The sequence below is a fragment of the Lates calcarifer genome, linkage group LG8 (assembly GCF_001640805.2).
Source record: "Lates calcarifer isolate ASB-BC8 linkage group LG8, TLL_Latcal_v3, whole genome shotgun sequence".
Taxonomy (NCBI): Eukaryota; Metazoa; Chordata; class Actinopteri; family Centropomidae; genus Lates; species Lates calcarifer.
The window spans coordinates 5,685,233-5,700,360 of NC_066840.1; the positions used below are offsets into that span (position 1 = coordinate 5,685,233).

Below are 15,128 nucleotides of genomic sequence, written 5' to 3' on the forward strand. Positions count from 1 at the left end.
TATGAGCAGGAAGCCTCTTCACATTGTGTCCCACAAACTACCTGCCACCTCTGGGACCACTTCTTGTGTCTTTCTAAAGTAGATTATGGTGTGAAGTCGCGAAACAATCACAGTTACTGTGCAGGCCTATCTAGGACACTGGTTCAATGCTTTACCAATTAGCTTAGCACAGCACAGACATTATCTTTTTGCAGGTATCTAGTATCTTATTCTGATTCTATTTATGCAAATCTGCACTCAGTGGAATTCAGTCTCACTCTGAAGTGCACCTGACTGAAACTCATTTAAAGGGCCTCCACGGAGGGGGGATTTTAGAAGAGACCCTTCTCCTGCTATTTTTTTAAGTGATGCATACAGGCTGGCTCAATTCAGACATCACACACAGGACATACTGTTCCAATTTACCACAGCACGAAGTCCAACTAAACCTTACCTGTCGTAAAAGCTCTTAGTACAGTTTAGAAGTATGTAAGTCAGTTAAACCTTTAATATTCCACATGTTTGGCCGCATTTGTGTGCTTTTAATTTAAGTGGTCTCTCTAACTTGCAAGTAATGCATCATCAAAGATTAATCCGGAAAGCTAAAATCAAGGAAGAAAAGTAGTCTATGAAAGTCCCTGAGCGCCGTGATTCCACTTGCAATTTATATTATGTTCCACCATAAATTCTGGGAGGTGAGCAGACATTATTCACAGTTAGTGCACTGTAACAAGTTAAACAATAGAAACAGCCACAAAAACACACGCTACAAACTGCTCTGTAATATAGCCACAACACACTACAGATACAGAATAAGTCACAGAATATTAAACCATAATCTCATATCCAGCCCCAGTTCTTCATCAGAGAGAAAGCCCAAATTTGACAATATGCCTCTCTGGTGCAACACTGTGGGAAGCTACTGTAATGCAGAGCAGCACTCACAAGAAGGAGAAACGAAAAAGCCCCGGCAGCCAAGGATCAATGACTTACCTATTCCTTTTTTAACTCATCAAAGCAACTACTTAAGTTATACGACTGTATTAGTTAAACGAAGATGAGGTTCATTTTCATTATGAAAAGGAACGCATTAGATGGCAGATGATGATAGGAAACTAAGCTGAAGGGCAATTAATCTAGGTAGCATTTCATCTATATTGTGTTTGGATAATGGAGGGCGAGGGTTGGAGGGTGTCAGTTGGGGAAGCAGAAAGATGGGGGCTAGGAAATTATGCAATTTGGAAAAGTGGATCTGGGCAGGCAATTATATGCAGTTCCAGCCTGTTCTGGCCACACTGACTTCCGTCAAAAAATGAACAAAGACTGCTGGTGTGGGGAAACAAAGCGTGAGTATACTAGAGAGAACATCAGAGGAAAAAAAACAGGTATGAGTCATTGTTTTTCTCTCTGCAGTGTGTGTATTTTCCATAACAAAAAAAATATCTTGAAGCTTCTAGAATTCACCGACAGCAATGATTGCCCTCGGTTACTATGTGCTCTCCCGGGGTTAATACCAGCTGTGAGTGCGATATGTTGGGGCAGACATGCAGCTCGCCAGAGTGTTATTCTGTCCGTGCAGCGGAAGGTGTGAGGTCACAGGCTGCAGATAGGACCGTGGTCTCTGAAGGGCCCTCAGAGGACAGGCCATTAAAGCGGGGCCAGACAGCAGACTGACAGTGTCGCTGGACACCAGGCTGCACCCGCCTTACACCTCATCCATTTGCCCTCATACACAGCAAAAACACATCCATCTTCTCAAGTCACTCAGTCTCATATTCAGCCATGAAGACAGTTTGTACTTAAAAACAAGAGCAAAAATCTGCCAGTGGGGCGAGAGCTTCAAGAATTTTGTGGAAATGAGTCTGGGTGTCATGATGCATGACAGAATAAAGCAGATCATAGCATTTGTGTCATGCAAATTACATGGAAATGTGTTAAACAAGAAGATTTGCATAGGAAAACTGGAGAAATTATTAGCTATTGGTTTATTTCTTTAGGGCTTTTCAAACACAGAGGCAATTCAAAGTACTTCACATGAGGCAAAACATGCATTAGAGTAATACTGAAAAACACAAAAATTAGGAAAAATAAATAGAATAAAATAAAAACAGGCAAAAAAACAGAACAAGGGGGACAGTTTCAGTGCATTTGAAAGATGTCACCCCACTGACAGGGCTTTTTAATACATCTTTTTCTTTTTTCAGACTCATTAATTGACTCATTAATTTGGGGTATGATGGATATTATTTGTTACTGACACGTCTGTCTATCTGTTCCTTATTCACTTAAATTCTCCTTTTTCATTTTGCCAGTCATCGTCACTCTGCTTCAATCTGTACTTTTCTCTCTTTTTGTGTGCCTAAAACGTGCCCCTATGGCTGAGACAGATGACATCCATCCTTCACTGTCTGCCCCCCCCACCCCTCCTCCCACCCATCCAGCGTCTGCTGAAGGCTGTGAGTCAGATGGGGGACACAGGAGGCTGCACATGGAGCAACCACACACACCTAAGGGTCAATGGTAGTTCAACTCTGAAAGGCCAGAGATAAACTTAGGACAAACACACACACACACATAGAGAAACATAGCTCGGCTCAGAGATGCCCACACAAGACAAGCATACACAAAGAGATGTCAAATACAGGTGCGCATTTTCACATTTTTGAGGCCAGTACACAGGTCGGGTCCACAGCGGTGCTTTTATTGCTCTGCTGAAGGTAGATTATAGCAAAAGGGATCTGAATCCAGCTGAAGAAATTGCATTTGTCAACGCATGTGCAACTCTATTCTTCTTGTGTGGCGCTTTTAAAAATTCTTCAGTGTTCTTCCTGGCTCCCTGCCTTTGATCTTCTCAGACAATATCCAGGGGCGACGCCCAGGAAGCTCTGAATTCATATCAGAGGGCAGATTTCCCCCGAGACAGGAAGAAAATGAGAGTTCCCGCTCTCCAGGAGGTTGGAGTCTGCGGCCCAAGGGCTGTCTCTACCTGGAAATGTGCGAATGACTGTGTGGGTGCGTGGGTGGAGGCCTGTGTGCGCAGGTACATACAGATATATGGTTTTGCGCATGTGTATAGAAGTTGATTTCGGTGTGTAGCTGCACACACACACTGTATGACTCAAGTAGTCTTATTTCTTAGCGATAAGAGGAAGAGGAGGACGTAGGGCACCAGTCAATTTATTACAGTCACAACATTTGTTATGCTTCTTAACACACCCAGTGTGAGATTCAGTCAGATATATTGAATATCCATATCTGCATCCTTCCACTTACACAAGCTGCCCTCTCCAGAAACATAACGGATATGCAGCCGAATAGGAAATCTATGCATACTTCAAACAATCTTAATCTTGGCTGACGCAACGTCAATATATTTCAATACAGATTCATCAAATACGCATCAGGGAAAATGGAAGTGTACTTGACAACAAGAGACATTATCCCTTTTTCTGCCATTTTGATTAATAAGGTCATAGCATCACTTATAATTCCAGCGGCATGAGCCCCCATGTCAAGTTTGTAAATACTTGATAAATCTTTAATCTCATGCCTGAGATTGAGCTGATATCAGGGTAAGAGTCAAAAAATATAAAATCATTATATTATTAGTATATCTCAGAATATGAAAGAAGAGAGAGAAGACAGGGCTTGAATATTAAATCCAAGCCAAAACTGTTAAGCAGTGAAGACTCAGTCATTTTTTTTTTGTCTTCCCACCAAAAGCCAGATAGAAAAGAGCCAATAATATCTGAATTATGTTATGAAGGGACACTATTCTATTGACTATGAATATGATTACATTTTATGGTTCAGAACTAATAGCACGCTATCAAATGAAACTTATTTGACTATAAAGCCCCAAATGCAAAAATATATTACAAAAAAAGCCACCATCCAATATACTGAGTCCGCTGCGGAAATTGTGTTTTATAATCACATCTCTCTTTGGGGGAGAGTTCTTTATGTTCAGCAAATATTATTTGAACAATTCAAAAAAAGAAAAAAAAAAAGCAAAGCATAAATTTTGTTTATGGTGGATTTTCATTTAAAGCACACACACAGATAAGTAATGTAATTACAATGCACTTCTGACGAGTCTTTTACATTGATACTCATGTCTGCCCAATGATTAATTTAAATTGTCACTGAATCTAATTTTATTCTTCCTTCCCTTTAAATGAGGTAAGATCTAATTATGGCCTAATGCATAACTTATTAAAACCTCTTCTTCTGGCGTGGCAGCCTGCCAATCTCATCCTCACTCATAATACCAGAATTCAGCTGCCTCACCGCGCTCTCATTAAACATGCAAACATATTCTTTTTGCACCTTGCTGCTTCTTCTCGAAAGCAGCCTCACAAATGAGGATCTCCTAAATAATTCTCTGATCAATTATTACTTATGCAGCGAGGATATGCTTAATTCTGTTTGATGGGACGAAATTCCAGCGGTTCATCTCCAGGCATTTGGAAACATTTTCTTGGCTACAATTGGAAATGGAATCACAATGTATTCCTGAAAAGAGGATTTTTACTGGATACTGAATTTTACTTTTATTTTGGGGTAGTATCAGATACAGGTCCCCTGGTAAATCTGTCTGTTGTGGGGGGGCTTGGAAAATGAAAAGAACCCAAAAAATAAAGAAAACCTGAGAGATTCATTATGACTTTGATGGTGAGCAGAGTCCTGTAATAATACCCCAGAGTCCTGTGTGGTGTTCCACTTACTGCTCACTACACGTGCAAAACATGTCCATCCTAACAAATCCTTTAGTCCAACATTCATTCTTAATCATTTCTCTGAAGAAATTGTGAAAGTCTGCCAACTCCAGAGTCCTGATGAAAGAATCGGCTCTAATCTAATGATCCTCATTTGTGAGATTAAAGAACTGTCTCTAATCAAGTGACATTATGTTGAAGTAGAGTGGTTTGCCTGGAAGATATTTTCATTTCAAGAGTTTCATTGCAAAATGACACATCTGTCGTTCTGGACTGAAAGCATTTTGGAACACCGCCCTCCATTTGCTCCAAATTCTTTAAATCATCTTACCTCTTTCTGTTCACTTGTTTTTTAAAGAAATAAATAAATAAAAACAGCATGCTAAAAATAAGCTTTAAGGGTGCATTAAGAGGGACTTTTTGATTTGTTGCATTCTCTTACCTGGTCTCTAGGGGAATGTTGCTGTTGAGCACCCAGCTGTTGTGAAGCTGTGCCTGGTCTGTGCTCGAGCTGGTGTCTGCCCCCTGGCCGCCCTGACTGGCCTGGCACCGCGTCGGCATGGTTTTCCTCTGCAGGCTGACTTGGGTGTAGGGCGCCGGGCGGGCACAAGTGCAGGCATGGGGCGGCGGGGGAGGCGGGGGCAGTGGGCGAAAAGTGAACTGACCACCTGGACTGCTGGGCAGCTCTGCGCAGAGACAAAAAGAGAAAAAGCAGAGGAGGAGGAAGGAGGGAGGGAGGGAGGACAGGGGAGAAATAAACATAGGTTTATTAGGAGCGCAGTACCATAAATTACAAATAAAAGTGGCGTGTTAGTTGACAGTTTATTGTTATTACACTGATTGAGGAGCATAAATCAGCTTGAAAACTGTCCCTGTCCACAGTCTTCCCTTCCTACCTGCTTTGATACACTTCCAGCTGCCTTATAAATAGGTTCTTGGCTGGCTGCAACATTGAGCAGTCTTTAAAGAGCTAACAGCTCTGGCTTAATCTGCACCCGCCAGCCCAAACTACCCATGTGATGTTTATTATGAGATCTGTAGCTCGACGGAATGAGCTAGCCAGCTGCAACTCCCTCACACTGGTAACCTCGGGGTCTAGCTGGAGCTCTTTCTCAATCCATCATTTATCATTCTCTTTCGCTATAACTCTCCCGCTCCTCATCTCTCCCCTCCTGCTGCTTTCTCTCGCTTTTCAGTCTGTCCTCTAAAACTGAGCATAGGCTAATTAAAGTTTTGCCAAATGCAATGTGCGTGCATATGTTTGCCTAATGTGCGTGTGTGTGTCTGTGTGTATGTGGTTGCAGATGAAGCCAGTTTGCATGTATTTCCATGCATGCATGCACCTGAGTGTACATCAAGCATCTCAGGACATTAGTTATCAGTGTTTAGGGGGACAGCTCATGCCATATGGCTGCTGCACGGTTCTACAAGCACGGCAAATCCCACATCCCAGAAGACCAACTCTGTCCAGCCGTATTGACAATGAATGTAACATTAGCCTCAAACCCATTGTAAGGGAGTAAGGACTCCAGAATCTGGTAGACAGAAACTATTGGCCCTCAACTCTATTAGCTGCCAAAATGTCAGCAATAATTTAGTATTTGGAAATGTAGCCCACCTGGGAGATTACCACAATCTCCCCTACTCAAGTGTTAAGTATTACACAGACAAACACCAGAGAACAGATTTTATGATTTCTTGTCAGATAAAAACTGAGAGAAGTAAAGAATTAAATAATCTTCTTTCAGTTTTCTTCAGTTTTGATTACTAGCATAAAAACCTGCATGTTACTGGAATCTGCACTTCAGCTACCATTATGCTGAAAATTGAGGCAACACCTTTTCCAAATATTGCTGGGAAACAGTTACGGGACCTTTTATCACCAGCATTTCCATAATACTAAACACATGCACTGACATTATATTGCTACTTTGATCTCTACAGACCAAATTATTGGTGCCTTTTCGCAGACATGTAAAGCAATATGCTGTGTCATATGCACCACTAAGTACAATGTTCTTTGACAGACCACATAGCACATCAGGTTTTATGACCCTAAGTTGTTGGAATTTCACATTTACAAGATGTATATTGTAGCAGTGTTGCAGGAATGTTCTGGGAGGACAGGAGCAGCCCTGTAAATGGTCTATAAACATTTCCTCAGTAATATTTCCATGATGCCATCTGTCCGGCTGAAATGGCATTTTGAACCTGGTTACAGTAGCAGTTATGACAATGTTTCCTCCGCTTGTCTTTGTGTGTATATATCTGCATTAGAATTTCCAGAATTACTGTGCAAATGCTGTCAAAACGCTCTTTGAACAAGTGACAAGTTTTTCATCTTCCAAAACGCATTTCTGCTTATTGATCTCCCAAAATGGCTGAATTGCCTTTGCCACATTTCCAAAGCATGTAATAAAATATTTGTCTCCATTGTCTGCATACTGACACAATGAAATGATCTCTTCATTAGTCATGACGCACCATTACTCACATCACATATTTATTTCATGGTCTCACTGAAACATGCAGGGGGGCTCTAACCAAACGTCGTCCTCCCTCCATTGTTGTTTATTGCTCTGGGCCATCTGCGATGATGCACATTTCACACTCACACATAAAATTTGATATTTTTAGCATGCTTACCATGTTTCTGTTGAATAACAACAGCTGAAAGAGTGTGTCAACTTGTAGTTTGAGAATGTACTTAACCAGTGGATGTGTCATAGTTTTACACTCACATCTACAATAGGCACTACTCTGCTAGAACCTGAAAAACTGGTTTTCTCCCAAGAGACTATTTAATATTGTATTGTACCATATACTTGTTATCACCTCACTGAATCACTAGAATATTCCAACAGCTAATGACTGCAATGGACTCCATATGAAACCTGGTAAAATGACAGGAAATGTATTTGTGTCATCACCTGGAGGTGCTGTTTAGTCTAAACTAATGGATGTGGAGAACGGAAGTTATTTTTGTCTGAACCACCTCTGAGTATTAAAAATTACGCGCTTAGGGAAAACTGACAGAACATTTTTGGAGCACTACAGCACTGTGTGTCATTGTAATGCACCAGGAGCTTTAAAGTGGTGCTTCAGTTTTTAGCAGTCTATCTGATTCATCAGTAACTGGGAGTCCTTTGAGTCCAGCCAGTATCCCCTTGCTTTCACAGGTTTTTCTCTAGACACTGGAAGTAGATGTTTTTAGCATTTATAATATAAAAAAGAAGCGTTTTAAAAAAATATATATTCCTCTTAAAAAGAGTTGGGTACTTGGTGGAAATCTGTACAAGTTTCACTTGAAGTGCTAAGTCAATTCAACTTCAGACTGTGTTACCACTGTAATGACACAAGAGCAACATGAGGCATTCAGAAACTGCAACGCCACTGTGAACATATCTGCCAAAGCAAAGATGTGATTTCTGCCATGCTGCCAAATTCTCTTACACATCACAATGCGCACCTGCCAGCCAAAAGTGTGACACTGAATCAAAACACATCAACAACTCATGCCAACGTTTTTTTAAGCTAAAGCATGCTCCAGATGACATTAGCAGTGGTGGGAGAAGAATTTAGAGGTTTCACAAAAGTAAAAGAAGCAATTGCACAGTGTAAATATATTCCATTACTGGAATAACAGTGCAGTAGTATCATCAGTTAATTATGCTTTAGGTATTAAATTTATTTTTTTTTATTAAAAATTAAAGTACTGATTATACACAATGACCTTTTCAAGCGTTTTAATCATACATATTGAATTATTACTACTGATGAATTAACATGTAACCAACATGTTACAGCTGTAGCTGGTTGAGTTGGAGCTATTTCACTACTTTACACACTGTCCAGTATTTCCTCTAAAAATGCAACACATCTCATAAGATTATCAAATGTTATGTACATAAAATGTTAATCTGCAATGTAACTTAAAACTACCTTACAACGATAAATATAGTGGAGAAAGAAGCAAAATATTGAGCAGTAATAAGCAATGAAATAAGTATAAAGTAACAAAAAATCTAAATGCTCAGGTTAGGATCAAGTAGCTCAGAATTTCACAGAGCTTGAGTAAATGTAATTAGTTACTTTCCACTACCATTCACAAGATGATTTCACAAGCTAATTTGTATGTGGGACATCATATGTGATAGTTTGCATATCAAGATTTATATTGGAAGTGAGTTAGAAATCTATATCCCTGAAAATATTTTCTGTCAATTGGCTGCTTTTTAACAGTTCACTGTATAGCTACTCAAGATATCAAAAACAATGCATCTGCTGGACATTAAGCACTTCAAAGTTCTTTCCATTTTCCATTTGAAAATTAAAAAGGCACTGTAATGAGTCAGTAGTGCTCTCTATAAAACGGGGAGAATCAAAGCATCAAATGCCAAGATAGCTGGATTTTCAGTCCCCATAAGTGAAGTCCCAAAAATGCTGGCTTCTGTACTTCCTGTAATGCAATTCAACAGCATCTTTCATTAGACTTCCCCTGCCTGATATATGCCCATGTCTTTCCAGGTCCAAGTTTGTAATGGAGGCTCCAAGCCCGAGCCAAGATGACATCATCAGGGTTCATTTTTTGGGACTTTAGAAAGCTCATCCAAACCGCAGAAGACAATATACAACTGTTTTCGAAGGCTGAGTAGTGAACTGAACTTCATATGTAAAATCACTGGAGTGCCCCTTTAGATTAAGAGATTATTAAGAAAAAATGAATAAATAAGACAACAATAATCATCAACAATTAATGTTTAAAAGCTGTATTTTTCTATTACAAATTGTAGATATGTATGATTAATAACAGAGAAATGGATAGAATAGTTCTGTTTAAACTATCAATACTTGAGTCAGACTCATAAACATCTGTTACAGTAGCAAGAAGTTAAATGAGAAATGCTTTTCAACTCTAATGGCTCACAATTGCATTGAAACCAAAATAATAAATCCAAATAATTCTGCCTCCCAAATCTCAAATGACTTCTATTTCATTATTAATTTAGATGTTTTTGAAAACCTGAGCATGTTATAACAGCTCTGGGTATACAGTAGCCACAATTTCACCTGCTACGTTTATGTTTGCTGGCGAGGGAAAAGGGGAAAGAGTGTAAAGTGGACAGGAAGGCAAGAGAATGTAATCTTGGTGAGTAGGGTGACACAGGGGCCCAGGCTGCCAGATGGTGCTTTAGAAGGCTTAGCTAAGGCAGCTTTGGGTTTCCACTCCCAAAGATCCACAAACTGACTCAATTCCTCTCTTCTCGCACAGAGGCTCAAATGGCAGAGAAACACTTGCTAAATCACTCTTCCTTCTCTTCTCTACCTCTTTCACACAAAGTCATATCAAACATGCATGCTGTGATATTGTGTTAAATAGTAGATGTAACCTAAATAGACCTGGCAATGTAGGGCAGAGGCCGTGCAATATTCGGCGGGCTGGCCAGGAGTTCAAAAACATCAAATTAACTCTGTGGGGAGTAGATCGAGGCCGGGGGGGTTACAGCTCTAGATGACAGTCGTGACAGCGTAGAACATCCTCTGCCCTGGGGTTTCACTGGGACTTAACCCTCCAGAAAAGACACTTTTGGAAAAGTCGCTTATGAGATACTTTCCTGGAATCATCAGCTTTTGGTTACATAAGCAAGATATGAGGGAAAGCGTTTTATAGCCAGCGGAAGGGAGATCTGGGGGGGATTTACTGGGAAATGTAACAGGTAACAGGTATTCGGGCCAGGTATTAAAAATGCATTACTGTAGGTGAGATGGACCTAAAATAGCACAGACATTAAGTATTTATGACAATTTAGGCATTTGAAGCCAAGTCACACTTATGCAATGTGAGGAAAGCATAGTAAAAAATTACTCAAGCCTACAAACATACACAGTAATGGTTGTGCTGTGTGTGTGTGTGTGTGTGTGTGTGTGTGTATAATGAGTTAGCTGTCATGACGGTGCAATTCTATTCAGACTATGCGACTATGTGACTGTTTAAATGAAAAATGGATCATGTGTGCTAAATAATCTCCTTCATGGATGCACATCATGCTCATTAAAATGTTCTACTTCCAGTCTGGATGTGCCTGCCAGATGTTCAGCACTACCTGTACATGGTGTTTTTGTAATTGGGCTGAAAAATTTAAGACATGAGTGTGAGAAATGTTGAGAAAAAAACCCACCAGTTTGAAATTTTAATTATGGACAGGAAGGGACTTAGATTATTAGGGAGAGGGAGGTCTTTTTGGAGGAGGTTGGTCAGATTTTTGGGGGGATTTTTGACTTTTCTTGTGGCTGGACTGCAACAGATAAAATCAGTCTTAGAACCATGTGACCGACTGATCAAGTTACACCATTGATCAACTGAATGACGCGTGACTGAGTGATGAAGTTAACGTCATTGGTCGGCCAGCATCTGTGTTAGAGTTTCCCCATTGGCCGTTGCTCTTTCAATATGAAATGGTGTGAACAGCTTCTATCACGTCATCAGGAGGGTGTTTACAGGCAGTGCTGCAAAAAACAAAGCACCTAACAACAACTCTAGTGACTTTTTGAAGAGACCAAATCGCAAGGCCAGGTTTTCCCCTTGCAGTCACACATCTCAATAAACTGACCACATGGCACCTAAAATGGACATAAATGTGTTTCTAACTTTCTCTCTCTCTGATTTTATCAGGCAACCACACAATTATAAAAACAGCATTACAGCAGTGTGGAGCAGAAGCTTGGAAATGGCTTGGAAGTAACTGCTGGTTGGAGTCTGCATTTCATGATTTCATACCCATCCCATTATCTGATCGACAGAAACAGAAGATCATGTAAGTGTGAACAGCTTCACTTGGAATTTGGCCAAATGTGCTAATTAGTAACATTTAGTGACTTTTCAAGTAGGCTTTAGCTACTTCCTATTTAAAGTATTTGTTAACAGCAGTTTTCGAACAACATCCTCATTTCGCACATTGACCATAGAGGAGGGTGTTGTCATTTTCTTGTTGCTTTTTTCTAAAATTACATATAAGATTTGGGACCCTTCCCCACCCCCAAAAAATTTCCATCCAGGCTCTAAAGTGTGGCAGCAGGAAGCAGAATGTATAACTTCTTTAATAAGAAGAGACCACTACTTTTGGTGCGTAGCAGACCATAAAAACATGAGCCACAATAATATTAAAACCTAATATTTAACCAGGTTCCTCCTCTTCTTCCCTCTCTGTGTTTGCTCACGCCCCCTCTCTCTCTTTCCTTCCCCTTTCTCTTCATTATTGTGCCCTGCGCCCTAGTGCAGAGTTAATTTCACTTATTACAGGGAAGCCGTACAAAATCCATAGAGCCTGACCTCGACAATATCAAACCTGCCTGTCTGACAGAGGAATGTGATTGTTTTAGAGAACATTTAACACTATTGTTGGACCAAGCCCAGCAAAAACCACATCATCCACCCCACTCTAAAAATAAAAGCTTAATAATTTCCCCCAGGATAGCTTTTCATCTATCTCGCTTCTTAATTGACTTGCATTAAATTGCCACAAAGTTTATTCCACTGCTGTGCTTCGATGAAATAAATAATTAACCCCATAAAAAGGTCAGACAAGTGAAATTAGAACTCGCTGCTTTTTGTTCTTCTTTTTTGCGGTAATGAGATGGGATCCTGCCCTGCCTGACCATCTGACTCTCTGTAATAATTTGTCTTTGTCTTCGCAGAGTTCCTGACCAGAGATAACACATTATCTCATCAGACATTATGAGCTCCAATATGACTCCTTTCATTGGTTGGTTGCTGATGAAGTCACCGTGAAGGATGGTAATATCGATAATAGCGATAGTGAATGTATGATAACGGGGACTAATACTGCTAATGATCTTGGCGACGATGATGACGTTGATGAAGATGATGTTACTGATAATAGCAGGCGCTGGTGGGGATGAAAATAACAAAGATAATGATGATAACATTGGTAATAACAGTGGTAACAATGATGATGAAAACAGCAATGATGGCAGCAGAAACACTGATAATTACATTGATGACAGTGGGCTCTGAGACAGCAATTAGACAAAAAACGGCCATTGATTCATCTCTGCAGACCCAGGGATAAACGGTGGGATCTCCATTTAACAAAGTGACACAATCATGTTGTCTAATTAAAGCAAGAAAATACAAATGAAGAAACAGAGTGCTCTGAGAGCTTTTCCCTCTCATATGGAACCCAGTCGATTTTCATACAGAGCCTGATAATTAGCAGCAATGCATCATCTGGTTTTTCATACCGGAGGACTCACTCAGAGTGCTTGCAGCCGTGTGTGTGTGTATTGGTACGTGCATGCCTGCGTCTACGTGAGGGTGTATATCTATGTGCATATTTGCGTAATTGCTTGTTTGTACCCCCATCTTCAAAAACAACTCCGGAGCAACTCCACAATCATGTTTAGGCTGCAGGTGATTCTGAAAGTAGCATTTCCCTGGAGAGGGCGTGAAACCTCCTGAGTCTAGCTCCTCAGCTCTACAGCAAGAGGCTTACCATCACTCAAACACTTCACTGCAGGGGCCCGTGCTCAAATTACATTTCCAGAGCAGCACCCTCCTTCTGTCCTGTGCTGTTTTAAATGATCTGTTTAAAACTTGTGATTAATCAGCTGATGTTTCGCAGGTATTAGCTACCTGACCAAACTTTTTTGATGTTAATGAATTTTGGCTGCTTTGCAGTGGAGGCCAGTGCAGCTTTGCCTGGATGTAGCAAATAGTGGAATAGCAGCTAGCTGAGCTCAGCTCATCTCTCCTGAGAGCACAGCAATGTCCTGATCCTTCCTGACCTTGTCGCTGCTGCAGGGAACCTGGTCATTGCCACCTGACATGGAGCTGTGCAGGTGTTTGTGTGTGTATGTGATGGTGCTTGTCATATTTCCATGTGCGCGCATGCATGCCTGCATAGGTATGCACATGAGTGTCTGACAGAGCTTCAGAGCATGCTTAGTAGTGGCGTGATATCATGTGAGTTATTAGCCTCGGTAGGAATTTGCATCACTGGGAAGAGGGCGTGACAAGGTGTTTGAGACTCAGGAGGTGAAACGCCACAATGGCCATTACAGTGATTAGTGCGCACATTCATCTTTTACAAGCTTCATGATTCTCTCCCTCCCTCACCCGCCTCACTCTCTCTCCTATATATGAAAAACACTGCATCTCCCTCAACCCCAAAACAATCACAACAAGCACACACAGAGTATGGCAGAGTTTCGCTTGCACACACATGCATACACTATATTTCCTCTGACTCCGACACTAAAACAGGAGAAAGTGCCTGGGCCTGACAGCAAACAAACCAACATGAAGAGATTCCTGGCAGGCTAAAGAGAGAGTGGTATCAAAGCTACAGGAATGCACCACCAGCAGCCCATTTTTTCACTGAGAGAGAGATAGAGAGAGACACAGAGAGAGAGGGAGAGAGAGAGTATGCGCAGTGTTGTAGCAGACCTGAGCTGCTGGTAATTAGAATGGGCTCTGAGGAGAGACAGGCAGTGGAATGAATGCAAATGAATTCACTGGCTCCGGCACTGGGCTCCACAACCTCACTTTTCATATAGCATGCTTTACAGACATGAAGCTACTGGCACAAACAGAGCAGGGCTACACAGTAAACACTGAGTGACATGACTGTGGACACGCACGTGCCAAGATGTCCACACACGCAAACACACACATGCACGAGCAAATAGAGTGTGAATCTGCAGGCCTGAAACAAATATCAACCCCATAGTGCACAAGGACGCGAGCATGGCTAAAAAGTACACAAACACACAACACGTACACACAAACATATTATACTAATCCTTGCAAATGCCATACTGTTGCTTGTGAAAAGAGAAAGGGGGTGAAAATGCTTGTTCCAAGCGAACATCCACAGCATGTCCCACAGCGGAATAAACAAACCCTTCTTAATTGGTGTCGATTTGGAATGGAGTGATGATTCATCATGCAGAACTCCCCAGTAGAATATTGGAAACCCAATCATTTCTAATCCATATGACCTTGACAGAGGGCCAAAGTTAGACTCTGACTCCTTCCACATGTATTGTCCGACAGACAAAGTCAAGGCATTGTAACTGACTTTACAACTCGTTGGAATTGTAATCCACCAAAGTCAGATCACTTCACTGATTACTCCATCTCAGCCAGCGGCAAATCTTTATGAAGCACTCAATTCTCCACAGCAGTCATAAATCAGGGTACTATAAGCTTTCCGTCTCGATGATGGCACACCAGAGACACTATTTCCATACCATGCTGCTCCAGTCAATAATTCCTATTCCCATTACATCTAGCAGAACTGCTCTTGACTTAAAGAAGTTCACTGGTACTACCTCATCTCACCACCTGATCCCCGGTGGTTTGCCATGTGAAACTTTGATCGGTAACTCTGTGGCTCTTCTCAAGGAGAA

At 41.1% G+C, this 15,128-nt stretch overlaps 1 protein-coding gene across 1 annotated transcript in view; it reads right to left on the reverse strand.

The window, feature by feature from the left end:
- Positions 1 to 15,128, reverse strand: part of tenm1 (teneurin transmembrane protein 1) — a 161,143-nt gene that overhangs the window by 102,845 nt on the left and 43,170 nt on the right. Inside the window, 1 exon segment of the mRNA XM_051072179.1 lies at positions 5,140 to 5,383. Coding sequence (XP_050928136.1) covers positions 5,140 to 5,383 — 244 coding nt within the window.